This window comes from Prosopis cineraria, unplaced genomic scaffold, assembly GCF_029017545.1.
Source record: "Prosopis cineraria cultivar Desert tree isolate PC_DT_omini unplaced genomic scaffold, ASM2901754v1 PC8, whole genome shotgun sequence".
NCBI lineage: Eukaryota > Viridiplantae > Streptophyta > Magnoliopsida > Fabales > Fabaceae > Prosopis > Prosopis cineraria.
Genome location: NW_026555339.1, coordinates 28,046,265 through 28,064,638, shown reverse-complemented (window position 1 = coordinate 28,064,638; position 18,374 = coordinate 28,046,265). Strand labels below are relative to the sequence as shown.

General features: G+C 32.9%; 1 protein-coding gene across 9 annotated transcripts; it reads left to right on the top strand.

Annotated features, from left to right (window-relative positions):
* Nucleotides 1-384: 384 nt before the first annotated feature.
* On the top strand, nt 385-12,510 carry LOC129318015 (serine/threonine-protein kinase ATM-like). 9 transcript variants are annotated; one of them, XM_054962509.1, is made up of 5 exons: nt 385-852; nt 6,305-6,375; nt 9,709-9,772; nt 10,606-11,793; nt 11,989-12,510. In XM_054962509.1, exons 3-5 carry the CDS (start codon nt 9,757-9,759, stop codon nt 12,306-12,308), a joined length of 1,524 nt encoding a protein of 507 aa, XP_054818484.1. In that variant the 5' UTR covers nt 385-852; nt 6,305-6,375; nt 9,709-9,756; the 3' UTR covers nt 12,309-12,510. The 9 variants fall into 9 exon arrangements, with proteins under 9 accessions (XP_054818484.1, XP_054818476.1, XP_054818479.1 ...); XM_054962501.1 differs by having other exon boundaries at nt 10,606-12,439; XM_054962504.1 differs by having other exon boundaries at nt 6,305-6,399; nt 10,606-12,439.
* The last annotated feature ends 5,864 nt before the right edge of the window (nt 12,511-18,374 follow it).

Below are 18,374 nucleotides of genomic sequence, written 5' to 3'. Positions count from 1 at the left end.
ATTTTAAAAATTCAGTTTTAGTTATTATTTATGTACTTTTAAGATGCACTTTTTTATAAAATATTTTATCTAAATAATTTTTAATTTTTTAAAAATAAAATTTTATTTTTTGAATGTGAAATGAAAAAAAATCAAATAGATTTTAAATATATATATATATATATATATATGAAAAGTAACGCTAAAGTTTGATTAATTGGAAGAATGAGAAAAAATATTTTTAATAATTTTTATTTTTTTTATTTGGACGAGAAAATAGTGGGAAAGGCCCACCTCCTTTTATTTGGTAATTCAAAAGTGGGATGTGACCGGACACTTAGGAAAACAAAATAAAAACTAGAAACAATTTGAATCTTTACCTATTAAGTTGCGTGGTAGGGATGAAACATCCTCTCTCGGTTAAATCCCTTCTTTCCAAAGCGAAGAACTTCTCGTAGCCCTATTCTTTTGAGACTCAAGCCATAACCCTGCTAAAGCCTGTTTATTCTGTTTGCTTTCGGAGAGAATCCGATGAGCGAGAGATGGCGAGAGTGAGGAAGATTAGGCAGAAGAGATGTATTAGAGAGCGCGAGAACGTAGAAAGAGCAACAGATTAGAAGCAGACCAGGGAAGTGTCAGATGCTGCCAACCCCTTGCGGTGTTATCCTCTTCGAATGCTGTCGCTATAGAACTTCCAGCCCAGTTCGTCGATTCTGGTGAAGAGATGATACAGTGAACCAACGGCGAGAAGTTAGAAGAAAAAGGGGGTCGGTGGTGTCTTGTACGATCAGGAATTTGATGCTGCACCATTCCCGAGCTTTCAGTTTTTCACTGTGTTTCCGGAGTATCACAAATTGCTCCTTATCCGTGAAGGTGAGTGCACGGATATCGGTCTTTGAACTTTGTAATTGGACATTTGTGATTTAAATTTGACTCTAGTGTGTGGCTGCAAGCTGATAGTCCCATATTACTATGTGAAAAAATTTTGAAATTTGAGTCTTTCTCTTTCTTCGCTTGGTAAGGTTAAATAGAAATTGATTCTTTTGTAGCATTGTTGTAGTTGGTTCCTTTTAAAATAGTCAAGAAGGGAGTTTTCTTGTTACTTTTGTGCTGCAAATATTCTTGAATAAGAGAGCTTGGGGTTGTATATGATCTGCTGTGGTTGCCAGAAGACTAGGCTCAAGTTAGTTTGGTTTCATTGATTAAATGAATGGGCTAGAGTTGTATGCTAATCTCATTTGCTTATATATTCAGAGTTTTAGGATTCAATGCTTTGCCTACTGTATAGGTCATGATAGAAAGCATGCAGGAGGTGAGCAGAAGTTGATAATTTTTTGTGCAAAAAATTTGACAGCTAGATGCTAGTAGTAATAATAATGGCATGCAAAAGGGAAGAACTGATATATTAAACAGTTATCTTCAAATGGCATTTTTATCACAGAACTATGTCATTTAAGTTTTTAATTCAAGTCTAAGTCTCTGGTCCAACCAAAAAAAAAAGAAAAAAGAAAAAAAAGTCAAGTCTAAGTTCTCAGCCATTAGCTGATTTCAGCACATGAGACGGACCTTTTTTGTTTTTTTCCCAAAAGAGATGGACTAAGTTGAGTCAAGAACTCCAGAATAAAAGGGATTGACCTCATTTCATGCACTAGTCACCCTTGATGTCAACTTGTAAACTCATTATTTTAAACACTTGGATCTGGACATGTGTAATTTATTGAGTAAGCAATTCTGATTCCATGGGAAAAGGGAAGTTGTTTTATGAGGTTTATTTATTTCAAATCATGGCATTATTAAAAATGAAAGGGTTCAGCATTTTGAGAAAGTTGATGCTTGTTTTATTTCATTCCATGCTTAAAAGGGGCAAAAGTTCAATTACTAAACTAAAGAAACTAATTAGCGAGACTTTTAACCTGGACAAAGTAGTTCACATGTAAAGTCAAATTATCTTTTATTCAGGTTATGCTTTCAGGCACCAGCTTCCTTCCTTAAATTACAATTCAAAATTAATGGGTTCTTCTATTCTTTTTAAGTAAACAATATTGTTAGATATATGGGCTAAATCTTGTAAGTTAAATGATCTGTTGTTCTTGTGTTTTAGGAATTATTTCTCTTCGTTAATGGAAGTGAGGGTGGCCCCATATGTGGAGGAGTCAATAACTATTTGGCAATCATAGTGAGTGGACTATAAAGCAAGATACTGTTATGCAATAAATAGGAGATAATGAGTTGGTTAGGTGGCTATGTGGTTAGTTAGTAGCATGAGGCAGTTAGTGAACGTTAATCAGCCAAAAATTACATGAGTATATGTGAGGCATGAAAGGATTGCATTTGGCCTAATGCAATAGTAATACTCAGTTTTACGTGTCTCTCAATTCTCTCTTCTTACTGTCTTCTCTGCTTCTCTTCTATCTTTCTTTTCCTTTTCTTTCCCTTCATCTCTCTCTTTCTTTTCTCTATCCTGCAACAGAAACACTTTTTTCTGTTTTTATCTATTCTATTTTTGCTTATTAATTGTGTGTCTGTTGGGATGGGTGTTTTGAGTAAACCCCCTCATGTGTATGTTTTTAAAGATATATGATACAAATTATGCTATTGCCATATGTTTATGTTATCATGTAGAAATGAGACTGGATGATAATGTTATATGATAACTTCAAACGTATGAGATAGAATGACTGTTTTGTTTGTTTCATTTTATTTATGGATTTGTCCACATGATATGACAATGAACTATCAGATGGCTTATTTCGTGATTTCACAAGTTGAATAACTTGTTTTGGAAGGTTCTGAGTTCTATTATGTATTGAGGTTTAATATATAAGTTGGGTTGTGTAGAGCGCTCGTTGCTAATAGTATGCCTGTTGGAATTTCATGGGTTTTGAAATGAAATTCACAAGGGTATTATTAAGTAGAAGTTGATGATTTTGTCGCCACAAAGAGAGAGAGAGAGAGAGATCATGATAGAATCCAACATTAATAGGGAGAAAGAAGAAAGGAAAGTCTTTATTAAAATATGTAATCAGAATCTTACTTTACAAATTAATAAAGATGAAGGAAGATCTTTACTATTACTTGAATTTGAGCAAGAGTCTTAAACTCGAAACTAATATAGTCCAAGATTAATCTCCCAACTAGCCACTGCCTGATCTATAATATAAACATAGACATTAAATAAATAAGACAGCAACCTAGATCCTAACCAACATTGACTCAACTATGAGAAAATGCTACTTGAGATGTTTATAGATGATATCTTATTTGCATGCAACTGGAAATAAGTTAACAACTCCTATAAGTTTGCTAACAAACTGATCTCCTAAGACTTTACCCACTATCCCACGATGCATTGTGAATTTGGTACTCTGTTATATGTCCTTCAAGTCTTTAACTCTAATGATTTGGTCTCAGCTGTTAACTGACTTTAGCATTTGAGATGGACAAAATTGAGTCAATTCCTCTAGAGTAAAAGGAATTGACCTCATTTGATGCACTAGTCACCCTTTATGTAAACCTGAATACTCTTTGTTTCAAGACATAGGTTTGGAAAACTGTGATTTTCATGAAAACAAGGGTATGTAAAATGGGAAAAACTGATATATCAGAACAGTTACATTTAGATGGCATTTTCATGTCTGAAATACGTCCTTTAAGTTTTTAACTTTAAGTTCTCAGCCATTAACTGATTTCAGCAAATGAGTTTTTTTTTTTTTTTTAACCAAAAGAGATGGACAAATCTGAGTAAAGACCTCCAGAATAAAAGGGATTGATCTCATTTCATGCACTAGTCACCCTTGATGTCAACTTGTATGCTCATTATTTTAACACTTGGATCTGGACTTGTGTAATTTATTGGGTGAGCAGTTCTGATTCCATGGGAAAACGGGAAGTGGTTTTATGAGGTTTATTTATTTCAAGTCATGGCATTATTAAAGATGAAAGGGTTCAGCTTTTTGAGAAAGTTGGTGCTCGTTTTATTTCAATTATGCATGAAAGTGGCAAAAGTTCAATTATTAAACTAATGAAATTAAGTGGCAAGACTTTTATCTGGACAAATTAATTCGCATGTAGCACGATACTCTGTGATGTAATCAATAGGGGATAATAAGTTAGGAGGCTATCTAATTAGTTAGCAACTTGATGCAATTAGTGAACGTTAGTAAGCCAGTGGCTATATAGGTGTATGTAAGGCATGGAATGATTTCATTTTGACTAATGCAATAGCAGTACCTGGTTCTCATATTATCTATATTTTATTCTATTCAATAGATTGTTAGATACGGATTTAGTTAGTGCCCCATTAGATTTGACTTATTTTATGTGGACACCTTGAGGCAACAAAGAGCATTGGCATCCTATATGGTATCAGAGCATCAGTTAATCCTTTGATTTAGTTCGGCTTGTACAAAACCCTGAATATTGTGATGTTATTACCCTCTAGTAATCCTTAATACCTTAGGTAGGAGTCAAAGTTCTAGTAGCATTGTTTCTTAGACATAAGGATTGAGCAATTTGTCTAGTTACATAGTTGGAAGCAAACATGGTGGAGATAATTGTCTCCAATGGTCACAATAGTTTCTCATGTTCATTAGAGGCAAAGATGTGGAATATCTTCTTCTTCCTTTTTTTTTAATTATTTTGATTGTATAGCTTTCACTAGCATTTATTAGCCTTTATGTATATATTTGGATGTAACTCACTATTTTGATAAATGAGAAATACACTCTTTCTCCCAAAATTTTACATGGCATTAGAGTTGGTAATTCGAGCTAAGCCAAAAAATAAATAAATAATAAATGAGGGCCAAGCTTAGCAAATACTATTTAGTGTTTAGACCTATTTGGGTAGGCCCACATGGGTCGAAAAATTTGGGTAGAGCCTAATCGGGTTCAGGTTTGGCTGGAATACCTGAACAAAAAGTTGTTTTTTTAAAATATATAAAATATATGAAATATTAATTAATTCTCTATGTTTTAGTTCATTTTATATTAAAAAACCATATATTTGAGTGCATTGTTGCAGAGATTTTCTTAAAAAATTTAAAAATGTTCATATTATTATATTTTAAATAAATAAAAATATCTCAAAATAACATTTAAGATGTATTTTAATTTTGATTTTTCATCATTAAAACCCAAAAATTTTTTTTTTTTAAATTGAGTCTTCTACATCTTTTAAGTATTCGAAAAAGTATATTTTTATATTTTTTTATAAAATAAATTAATTAATGCTAAAGTAAAAAAATTAAATTTGTTTAAAAATGAAAGTTTTTTGATAATTCAGGTATTCAAGCCGACCTAAATAAACTTGAAGCCTGAAGAGGTTAGGTCTGAGTTTGACTATTTGAGCTTTCCTATAAGTTTAGGTTGGCTTGAATAAGCTCGTCTTGATTTAGCTCAATCCACTCGAATTGCTGACTCTATATGGTATTGGAGCTTGGTAGGCTCTATTATGGATTCAAAACTTGGGGTTTCTAGTGCATAACTTGGCGTTAGTCAACTCGCTATTGAACACAACATGGGGAAGAGAGATGTTGCTAGCTCTCACTCTCTGTCAAGGAAGGATTAGAGACCTCTGATTTGGCATTACCTGGAAGCAGCATGGCCATTGTCAGCATGTGTCCTCTACAAGCACTACTCTACTTTTCTTCAACAAAAATTGCATGTAAGAGTGTTTCAACATTTTTTTCGGCAATGACTTCCTTCTTCGCTAGTGAAGGATCATTTCTAGCCTATTCCCATTGTTTCATAGACATAAAGTTGAATCTGTTTTTTGTCGTCAAAATAGATGGGAACTGAAGAACTTTAATGGTAAAAAATCCAAGAATAAGGCATCAGGTCCTAAAAGTGATGTGTCTTGGCCTAGTAGAATTGATTTGTAGTAGGATTTTTATACTATTTTGATGATTGGTGATGAAGCGTACTAAACTCACCTGAAGTTTTTGAGTTTGACTTTACAATTGTAAGTTAGGCTTTGGATTTAGTATCTTACTTTCTAGCACAAAGAAGTAATTTCCTTTATGCCCTAAAAACCTCAAAAAACAAAACACTGTGGATTTTTGATTCTGAATCATCAAGTCATATGATTGATTACCAAATATTATCTTCAACCAATGTTCCATGTGTTGGGAACTTGAAAGTTCAAATTACAGATGGGTCTCTTGCTCCTATTGCTAGGAAAGGAAGCATTCATATTTCAAAGTCTATAACTTTGGAATATGTCTGTCACCTACCAAAAATTAGGATGTAACCTGTTATCTATTAGCCACTTAACAAAGCAATGTAAATGTTGTGCTAATTTTCTCCCAACCCATTGTTTTTTTCAGGATCTATCATTGGGGATGGCAGCTGGCCGTACTAAAGAGTATGAGGGGTCTACTTCCTTGAAGAAATTGGAGTGAGACACTAACATGCAACAAGTGTAATTGATGATATTATGTTGCAGCATAAGAGAATGGGCCATCTCAATTTTAATTGCCTATCTCGTTTGTTCCCATTCCTTTGTTCAAACATTAACCATGATGTGAGATGTGAAGTGTGTGAACTAGCCAAATGCATCAGAACATCATTACTTAGAGCAAAATATGCATTGACCAAGCCTTTCCTATCCATAGTGACATGTCCAAACCGTACCAAAACAAAATGGTTCATTACCTTAATAAATGACTACACTCACTTTGTACCGAAACAAAATGGTTCATTACCTTGATAGATGACCACACTCACTTTGTGACAAGGCTGAGGCTTCCTTTATGTCTTGGATTGGAAACCCAGATTAGATATTCAAATTGGTCCGGTTTTCACTTATCGCCATTAATTACTCATTCTATAGGTTCGAATTGTTTGAAGGATCATACTATTTTGAACCGTCATGAGCTGTCATTTGAGTTGGAACCTAGAGCGAGTTGAAGAGAACTTCCACTTGCCACTCATATTCCACACTCATAGGCTTTATCTTTCTCTTTGTCTGCCATGGTAGAAAGAACAACAATGAGAGGGAAAAAAAGAGAGGAAGATAATAATGAAGATGAAGAAGGAAAATAAATAACAATAACAAGTAGACCCTACTAACTGCTTTTTATTTCCCTTATTTTCTTCACAATTACAAGTTGCAACTTTCATCCATGGTGTTTTGGAGGTTGCAAAGGATGTGGGTTAGAGAAAAAAGTTGCATCACTCTGCTTTAACAAGACAGAAAGGAAAAGTCATGAAGGCAGAGAGATGATGGGCTCACATTGGGAAGGAGGAAGCAACTTTTTAAATTCATCTGACTCATGTAGGTTGACATGATTTTAACCTTTCACTTTGATTTTTATTTTTTTTATTAATATAAAACATCTCAAATCTTTCATGCGGTTGTGCAACTAATTTCAATGTGATTATAAATATTTGTGCTATCATTTCTTTAAAATTAGTTTTAAATTATAAAATATTTTTTAAATTATCAACTTTTTTCACTTGTAAAATTACATCATCTCCTTGTTTTATATGATATATCATTATCTCATCTTCACTATTTAATATGTATATGATATTTAATGAGGAGGAAGAAGATAAGAAAGGGTTCGTTTAGGCCATTTATATGTTTGTGTATTATATTTGTTGATATTCTATTTTTATTATTTTTGTGTTTGAGTATTTTTTTAATTTTTTAATATTTTGTTTTTCATATGTATTATTTGTACATGATATTATTTTTATCTAATGTATGACATTATTTTTATCTAATTATTAAAGTACTAGTTCGATTGACGGTTTGACTAGTGGAATCATGAAAACCTTGACCAACTAGCCTTTTCGGTTTAATGTTTAGTATGGCTTTTAAAACATTTCTCTTTGTTCATGAATTTCTTTACCATGGGGAAAAACTAATTGAATATGAGAATCTAAGTCTTGTACACCTATACAATGGTGCTAAAAACTTTAACTAAACTTTAAGTGCTTTCCTTAAAATGCATGATATTTTCCGTAAAAGTACTTGTGCCAATAGATGGCAACACAATGAGGTCATATAAAGGAAAAATAGACATATTCTTGTAGTTAATGGAGCACTGATGTTCACTCGCAATGTGCCAAAGTTCTATTGGTGAGATGTTATTTTGACCACAACCTACCTTATCAATCAAATGCCAAGTAAAGTCTTGTCTTGATACTCCTCTCAAAAGATTATAATGTGTCTTTCCCACATTACATCTTGAATCCGATCTTCCTCTTTTTATGTTTGGGTGCACGATCTTTTTTCACATCCACTAAAGCCAGAAACATGAACCTTGTGCTATGAAGTGTATATTTCTTGGGTATTCTCCTATTGAAAAGGGATTCAAATGTTTTGACCTTGTTTTAGAGCTCACTTTTGTAAGCCTTGATGTCACTTTTTATGAGATACTCCTTTCTATCACAATTCTTCGATTCAAGGGGGAGCATGTGTAAATCTCAGACTTGAAAACATGAACCTACAAGAACGGGTACCTCTTGAGCATTGGATTGTACCAATAGAACCATTACCCCCGCCATCACCATTACCTAAATCCTCATCTTCCTTGACCTCATCATCTCTTGTGCCAATCATAGAAGAAAACTCTAGAGGGGGGGGAGATGTAGAAAAGCAACAAAATGAAGATTTGTTGGTTTCTCACTAAAGCATAAATCTAATGAAAGAGAGCACCTTTTACATGAAGTACCTTGCAAAGCTTAGCACAGAGTCCTATTATCGTTAGTTACAAATCTTGGTCATTTCATCAATTGGACGTCAAGAATGCTTTTGTCAACGGTGAATTAGAAAAAGAAGTTTATATGATCCTTCCTCTTGGGTTTGAAAACTGGGGCAAAAGCAACCAGGTTTGCAAGTTGAAAACAATCCTTTTATGGGTTGAGACAATCTCTCAAAGCATGGTTTGATAGATTCTTTAAGGTGCTGAAAAAAGGAGCACTATTAGCCGGGTCAATCTGATCATACGCTTTGTTAGACACAAGTAAGGAAAAAGAGCAATTTTAATTGTCTATGTGAATGCCATTGAGGAAATAGAGTGACTGAAAAAAGTCTTAGCCTTTAAATTTGAAGTTAAAAAGATGTAGACCAAATATGCTATTTTTTGGTTATGGAAGTAGCTAGATTAAGGAGAGGAACATGCATCTGACAAAGAAATATGTCCTTGATCTCAACAGAAATTGGAATGCTTGGTTGTAAGCCAATTGATACTTCTGTCGCAGTCAAAAAGAAGAAAAAGAAAGGAGAAGACAAAGATGAGAAAGAAGAAGAATGCCAACTGGTTGACAAGTTTTTTTTTTTTTGGTTTTGGGGGGGGTGTGCGGCTTAATCACTGTGCTTCAGTCTTTCTGTTTTGCTGGCTATTTCTTCTGTTTCATTAATTATCCATTTATCTGTTCATATTTTATTTTATTCAATAATTATTAGATAAGGATTTTTAGTTAGTATCTGATTGGATTGGACTTAGATTATGGGGACACCTTGAGGCAGCAAAGAGCCTCGGTGTTCTATATGTATTGTTCAGTCACGAAGTAAAACTTCTGAAGCTTAGTTTCAATTGCTGAGGTGATTTTATTTATTTACACTAAGTCATGCCATTATCAAAGATGAAGCGTTTCAATGAGAAAATTCTGTTTTCATTTAAAAAAAATAATAATTATGTCCCAGCCCATCTCTTTAGTTGTGCTCTATTTTCTACTCATCGATTTCGTACCTTATTCTATAGTTTATTATTTTTTGCAGATGGTAAACTGTGTCTAAGCATCATTCAGCCTAGATCAGGAGGTAGCTATGTACGAACAAGATGGTGAGTTTGATAGATATTACTCACTTCATTCATTGTGTTCGTGTTAAACTTTATAGTGGCTCTGTAGAACTGCCAATAGGATCCCTACTTTATTATGATTCTTTGTTGATTGACATTCAGAGTGGAACTTCTTTGGTTGATTGGGACGGGTGATTTGTTTAGGAAAATTTTTGGATGTCCTATTTTAAGGTGACAGTCAAAATATGCATACAGGTTTGAAATGACATATTATTTGAAATGAAAATGATAATATTAATTGATTTTCAAGTAAGAAAGAGACGGTGCAAGAGATGGTATGTTGTGGATCAGGGATCATCTCATGTTTTGTGCTGATCATGTCTCAGATTTTTGGGTAAAACAATACTTGAAAATTGTCAAACATGCTTATATGCTTTTCTTTCTTATGTATAGACAACTAATTTTTTTTTTTTTAATAAACAGGATCCAAACATGTCCTATATTGCTGAAACTTCTTCCCAGTTTTTTTTTTTTTTTTCTTTTTGGCTTTTTTCCCTCTTTTGGCATATACCTGTGCAAAGGACTTTCATAGGTAAATCCATGTTGAAAATTTTTCCATTCTAACTCATTCATGTGAAGAATTGTAAGGAAACTTTGCATGATAAGCTATGTTGATAGACTATTATTGTAGTTTTGCATCAGCCAGTTTAGTTCATTATGATGTTGTCCATAGTGGCTTCCTCTTCTTTACATTTCTGCAGTGAATATTTCTGAATTAATTTGCTTTTTCTTTTTCCATTATGCACAATACATAAAAGCGAATGTGTATTTATTTGTTTTCTGCTTGATGCTTATTGGGAGATCTTTTTCTTCAGAAACCTTTGATTCTAGAGAACGGAAGAAGAGTAGGTATTTGTCCTATCCCTACACAAACATGGGACCAGGACATAAAGGTTTGCCTGTTAAAACAGAAGACTCTGAAACTCCAAGCCACTCTCATCAAATAGAAGGTTCAAGTGTAGCTAATAATCGTTCTAAGAGATCCTGCACGACTGCTAAATCCAGTACGAAGAAATTACGAAGTAAATGGTGCAGAAAACACATCCGGTGGAGTGCTATGTCCAGCGGTCGAGAATTCGGAAAGGCATCTTCATCAGAATTGCTTTCTGGCCTTTACTCTAAAGCTCTTGATTGTAATTTTCCGTGCAAGAATAGAAAATCTGATTTGGTTGAGTGGTTCTTTAGTGCATTTAGATTATCAACATTCCGTGATGAGGCTGAACTTGCTGCTATCCTGGAAAACCGGAAGAGTGGAAATTCAGGGACGCCGGTCAGAAATGATTCATTAAGTGTCAATGGTGAGCAGAAGAAAACGAAAATGGGACAAACACGGAAGCGCAAGAATCAATCCCTTCCTAGCCAATCAGATATGAATAAAGACATTGCTGCAAGTGAATTTCTCTCAAGATGTTCTGCAAAAACAAACAATGAAGGGCTAGGGGAGAGCATGGAAGATGTAAAACCGGCAGTCCAGCTGCAAAATGTTAGGTCAACAACTGGTGTAGGGAGCAGCAGAGGCAAACGTAGTTTAACATCTAAAGCTTCCAGACCTAAAAAGACAAAGAAGTTAGAAGTTTGTCTGGATGATCCAAGAAGTAGATTCTGTTCAAACTCATTTGATGGGGGTGAAAAAAGCAATAAAAGCAGTTCATTTGTAATAGATCTGCAGATGGTGCCCCTACCTAGAAATGGTAGTCCTGAAAAAAGTAATGGTAAGAATAAGGTTGAAGTAGATTTGACAGGTTCAAATCCAGAGTTATATGCCTCCCACATAGATGTTGGAAATCTTGATAATGGATTTTCTCCCAAGAATGCACCAGCAGAGCATCTCAAGACTAACCGTGCGACTGTCATCCCCGATTTAAATGATATTGGCTTTGAGGATATTTCAACCCAGAAGAAACTTGAGGGTGACAATGGCTTTTCTCCTGAGCTGAAAGCTAAACACAAGCAGAGGAAAGACTCAAAACCTAAATCAGAGCTGTCAAGAAGCATTTTTTCTGGTATGGAATTCTTTCAAACAATTAATTACAACAGAATTGAGGTCAATGGATCTTGTCTTCTCCTACAATTTGACCCTGGAGTTTCTTTGCCTTCAAAAGATGATCTATTAGCTACATTTTGTCAATTTGGTCCCTTGAATGTACCAGAAACACAGGTGTCAAAAGATGTTTGTGCTCAAATTTGTTTCTTAAAAGGTGCAGATGCAGAAAAAGCATTTCGTAATCTCAAGCAGAACAGACCATTTGGGGCAACACTTGTTGATCACAATGATTCCTCTGAAACTATTGCACCATTAAAACAATGCGAGCCGATCGCAGGACATTCCGGGTCCAAGCCACCGCATTGTGAAAGACCTTCACTTGAGTTCATTAGGCAGAGTTTGGAGATGATGGCTTCAACCCTTGAGAAGAAAGGGCATACTATTTCTCAGCAAATGAGAGACAAATTAGAGGGAGAGATAAAAAACCTCATGGAAAAGGTGAACTCTATTGGTTCTCCCTCTATGAAAGACTAAACATTAGGATCTGGACCCCAAGTTTAAATTGTTTCCTATTGTTGCATTGACACGTACTTTTCTTGGGCCGCAGCCATTGAATTTATAACCTTCAATTATTTTATAACCAATCATGTTGATTTTGATTGTTAGGACACTGGTTATTAAAAGGTATAAAAAAAAAAAAAGAGATGCAGATGCTAGGATGTCATTTTTTTTTAAATATTATGATCTATAAGCACAATCTTTTGGTTGTGGAAGTGCCATTTTCAAGCTTTACTTTTTATCAATGGAAATTGGATTGAGTAGTAAGAAATTTGATACTTCTTAAATGAGTTATGATGGTTCAAACTTCAAACATTGTAGGTAGAGGAAGCAATGAATATTGAATAATTGTGTCAAAATTGAGAATGGGAAGTAATTTAGAAATGAAGATTTTGACTTGTTTGCTTACATTGTGAAAGATTGTGAAAGATTGTAGTTTTTTGGTGATGCTTCACACTTTAAACAATCATTTCCTTTGCTTCTACTGTAGCTGGTACTGGCAATTAAACTTGCAACCTCAAGGTGAATACTTTTTGCAGCTTGTATATTAAAAAAATAAAAAGGGTTTTTGCAGCTTAACATGAAATCCCAAATATGCTAGTATAGAGGTAAGAGTATCCATGTAAAATTTTGGTAGCCAAGCTTTGGGTTCAGACTTTCCTTGGCCCCCCCGATTTAATTGGTTGTTGGCGTTGAAGTTCTGGTGAGAATTCGACATGGGCCGCTAACAAAAGTGGGACTCTGGTGAAGATGGGAAGGATGGAATTTTTTTTTTTTTAAAAAAGGTATTGCAGTCATTTCCGACCTTAAATTATTTCTGAATTAATTTTCTGGTCAGTGAAATATCAAAATGAAAAAATAATAATTAACGACCTCATAAGATCATTAATTACAATTAAGGATATTGAATTATTAAAACCAATAATGAGCCATAATCCTTACTTGAAATTAAAAATATGAGTTTAAAATTAAGAAAAGAAATTACTGAAATTATTAGTATGAGTTAGGATTATTGTTAATTTTAGTTAAGAAAATTAGGAACCACAATTAAGAATGAGTTATTTTTTAATATGAAATTAAAATTCACTTATCAAATTTTCGAAAAGTACTTGTGAGTATTAATTGAAAAGTTACCAAGGTCACTTTTTGAATATAAAATTAATCACTTGTAAATTTTTTTGCGTATCCAATATATAGGTAAACCACTAGAAAAATCAATAAGAAATGCTATCGGCATCAATATCATAGGTTGTGACTATTGTTGATTTTAACGGGAAAAATCAAAATCCCAAGTATTATGGGTTGGGACTATTGAAATTATTATTATGGTTGGAATGATTGTTAATGCTATTCTCAAGTGTGATTTTGGCTTTCCCAACTATAATCAATGATAGTTCTAATTCATAATAGTATTTTTAATAGTATATTTTATTGATTAAAAACTCATGTTTTTAGTTTCAAGTGAAGACCATAGTTTATTATTGAGATATAAATAATTCAGGATTTTTAATTGTAATTAAATATATTATGGGATCCTGGATTGTCATTTTTCCTATCAAATTTTTTTGGTCCTTTGAGGCTCTTAAGTCTTCCGGCTCTCATTGCCTGTGAATTTTTCTAGAATTTTCTCAACCTAATCTACTAAGAGTTTGTTTGGGTTAAAACAACTGTGTTTTGCAACTTGTAAAGTGAAACAAACTAAACAATCTCTCTCTGTCTCTCTCTCTCTCTCTCTCTCTCTCACACACACACACACACACACACCGCTCGATTTGTAAAATACACAATACTTTTTAAAATATTTGGTTTCAAATAATCATATATAAGATATCAAAGAATTGGAAGCCTTCTCTCATCCATATGCCAACAAATTGAGATTAAATAATTAGATTCTATGAAATTACTAGATCTTTTTTACCCCACTAGTAAACGAATTTGAAAGGGACCAAACCATCCGATGCTTGGACTAGGCACATTACAGAGCAATACTAGCCACATCTTATTTTGTTTATATTATTAGAAAGAACAAGAAACGACCCAACACAACATAAAGCAACATCAAGAAAAATGAGAGAAAACAGAGTCCATAACTTTTCTTTATGAAATCTCTTTTACGAATATCAAGATCTCAATTCCTAGAATTGCATTTTTGTCGCTTACTTATGGACTGTGACCTCACATTCATTCATTTTAGCTTTCCTCATGTCTTGACTAATGATGGTACATAGGACTTTAAATGAAAGGATGGTTGCCTAATCGTCATTCCCCACCCCGCCTCTCTTTCTTCAATAATATTATTGCTATAATAATAAGATGATCATGATGATTGCATAATGGAAAATCAATGTGAACATTATATTTTATCTAGGTATTCTAAAATAATAAAAGAAAACAAAAATTTGTGCCTCATGTTTTTTTTTTGGTTCATTTAATTTGAGTAAATCTTATGAGTGGAAGTTCAAAAATAAAAAGAGGGGAAAAACAATAAATATCAAAGAATTTTGAATTGTAAAAGGTTGAAAATTCGGATAGTATTAAGAGGGAATTCTTTTACATTAGATTTGTATACTCCTTCTAGTCCAAAATATAAACATTTTTTCTCAACTAATCTTGATTCAAAATATAAACAACTTAGTATATATAATTTTTTTTCATTTTACCCCTTATATTTATTAATTTAGATATTTGTGTAAATGCATATCTCATTCATTATAAAGTACGTTAGTAATTAGAACTAGGAGTTAAAAAAAACACAAATATATAATTTTATGAGAATGATGACTTTATTGGTATGCAGATTTTTTTTAAAAAAATACCTATATTTTGAATCATAAGAAGTATTTGTTAAGGAAGTTCATGACTTTATGTAACCCGGCTACTTAGGATGTTGGCTCGACCTAGTAAAATTTCACCTAACTTAATTAAAAAAAAAGTAACCTAAAAAGATTTGGTCATGTTCAGGCCACACAGCAAGGTATGCTTCCCTGCCTATTTGGCCTTACCCCAACAATATATATATTTATATAATATCTTTATTTTTTATATATAAAATATTAATGTTAAATTGCGCATGCATTTAGCCAATGATGAGATAAAGGAGAACTCCTAGAACATTAAAATAATCCTTGACTCCTTTCATTAAAAATTACATATATAAACCCTAAACTAAAACTCACGTTGATACTTTTGTTATGTTTAAGCTGTCATCATTACCACCACCACCACTACCATTACCTCCTCTCTCTCCCCTCCTCTGCAGACACTTTGTGGCATATTAATTAACTTATATTTGTTTTTTGTATTTTTTTATGCTCCTCTTTTTATATTAATAAATTTATAATTGATTCTACTATTAGATTTTTTTCTTTCTTTCTTTCTTTTACCATCACTTGGATAGGATAGTTTGATGTTTCTTAGCTCATTTTTCCCAGCTGAAAATTCTTGAGCATCTTAAGGGAAAGGCTGGACAGCAAGCTACAGAATACAGCCTGTTCATACTTCAAGCTAGGACCTAGCTTAGCCCTGCTCATGTCTAGTTGTAATATTTGTAGATCAAATCTCAGGTGGGACCAATAAAGGCATTTATCAATAAAATATCTTAAAATACCATCAATTATTTAAGCCTTATTTATTAATGACTACCCAACGATCAAGATTGAAATTTTGGTGCACAATTGGCAAAAGTTAGTTTATTAAAAATTCACTTGATAAAATTTAATTTAGTAAAAGTTAGTTATCATATCAAAATTCATGTTTGGATATTTTTTTTATAATCAATTTAATAAATTGAAAGTTGTTTATATTTCATATAATTGAAATTTTTTTAATGTATTATTTTTTTAATAATGTAATGATTGCCTGACTTTACCAAAACTGTAACCCCACATCACACATAACAGTAATTAGGAATCCCTAACTCCTAAATTACTAAATTCATAAATATTAAAAATATATGAATTAATTCTTTTAAAATGGTTGGGATCTTAAAAATTTTTGAAAAACAAGTTAAAATGCCAAAACATATGTATTTATGCACAACAAAAATGTTTAAGAATACCAAATGGTAGAAAATAAGGGTAGAATAGTTATTTTCACCCAAAATGGTTCATATATTGCGACATGTGGTATAGATAACAAAATCACGTCTCTATGTCATACGTTGCAGTGCACATGACAAATTTTGCTATCACGACAGTTTGACTAATATAAACTTTCAGTGTGTACCATTTCCACATATCATATCAATTGAAGTGAGTCAAGTGCTCACATATAGCTTATTTCATAATCTAACTAAACATAAGTTTCACCTCAATCTGATGTTTCTTTTAAATATTGAACTCTTGGATGCAAAATAATCATTCTATGTCATTTTCTCACACCTAAGTGTTCTAAATCAAATCCTTGTGTCATTAGCCACTACTAGATCCTTGACCACATCCAATGGCACATTTTCCACCTAATTGAACGTTTATATCAACAAAAACACAATTACATTCAAATTTGGCCACTCAAATGTCCTTTTACACTTCACAATAGGGCCTACTTCACATACTTGGCCAAATTTCATACATTCATCAACTTAAAACACATAATTTTGTACTTGTATTAGTATCTCATCCTGTATTGTCACATTTCACACAAATTCACATTTTCGGGTTAAGATACTCACACACAATCTTAATGGGTAATGCAATAGATCCACTACTCCTAAGCCCTTTCTCTCCCTTTGCTATTATCCATATTTGAACTTGTGAAATAGTAACCACAAGGTAAGATAGAGTCTCAGTAACCAAAATAATTGAAATCGATCTATTAATAAGTAAAACTATAAACAAGTAAACAAAACGTAATTATTCCCAATTATACTAATATATACATGTCCATATTCATAAATGATCATATTCTCATGCATGATCATCCTATCCAACCGAACCTCCACATCTACCCCGACCAAATTCATAGGCTTCGCTTGACCAATTTTATATAAACTGATTCAAGTTTACCTTTCATGGTTGAACAACCTAGCCAAATACGTTCTATTCGATATCCAGATTATAGGTTCCCCTTATCACACGTGCAGTTGAGGTATCGTTATTCCAACACCACATTACAAAGATGCTAAGGAGACTAATCTTTAACACCACACCTATTCGAGCACTAAGGAGAGAAATTCTCTAACACCGCACTCGTTCAAGCACTAAGGAGAGTATGGACTTTCATACTACTTCACCTAAGGTAAGTTCTCGCCCTCTATCATGATCATGTCTTTACACATAGATTCATATGTTCCATAGAATTATTATACTAATTTTAATTATATTTCCTACTAAATTTAATCTTTAAAACCACTAAAATAATAAACACATTTTGTGTTCCAAATCAATTTCCACTTATCAATTCAAAATTATATAATTTCTAAATCACACATGTAATATTATATTTATTCCTGAGAAATAACTTGTAAATAGTTAAACAGGCTAATAAAATAGAATGAACTATCTAGTTACTTCAACCTTTCTATTTTTAAAAAGGTTACCTGTGATACTTTCACTTTCTTTTCTAACATTTACTCAAGTTAAATATGTGAGCCACTTCAATCTACATAATTAAGCACCATGGGTCAATTACAAATTGACCATAAGTACTTATTAACACAGTTAAATTAAATTAAGTTTACTTGAACAACTATTCACTTCCATCTAGCAACCTTAATCCTAACCATCTTTCATAAACCATCCACAACTTCTATTAACTTCTATATAACCCATGGAATATTTTCCACACTTCTAAACTTCTCAATTTGTGTTAAGTTGAGCCTACAACCTCAAAGTTCAACCCTTAACCACTACATAAGTCACAAATCCTTAGTTTAACTTTCAAGAATCTTTTCACAGTTAAAGGTAAGAAACAATCTATCAAGATTTCCCAATTTAATATCTCTATATTCCAAACTAAGAGAAATTAAGGTAGAATAGGAGAGCAGAAAGCTACGAAGCTTACCTAGCAAGTGACATGTTGGAACTATCCACCAGGTGTCCATGA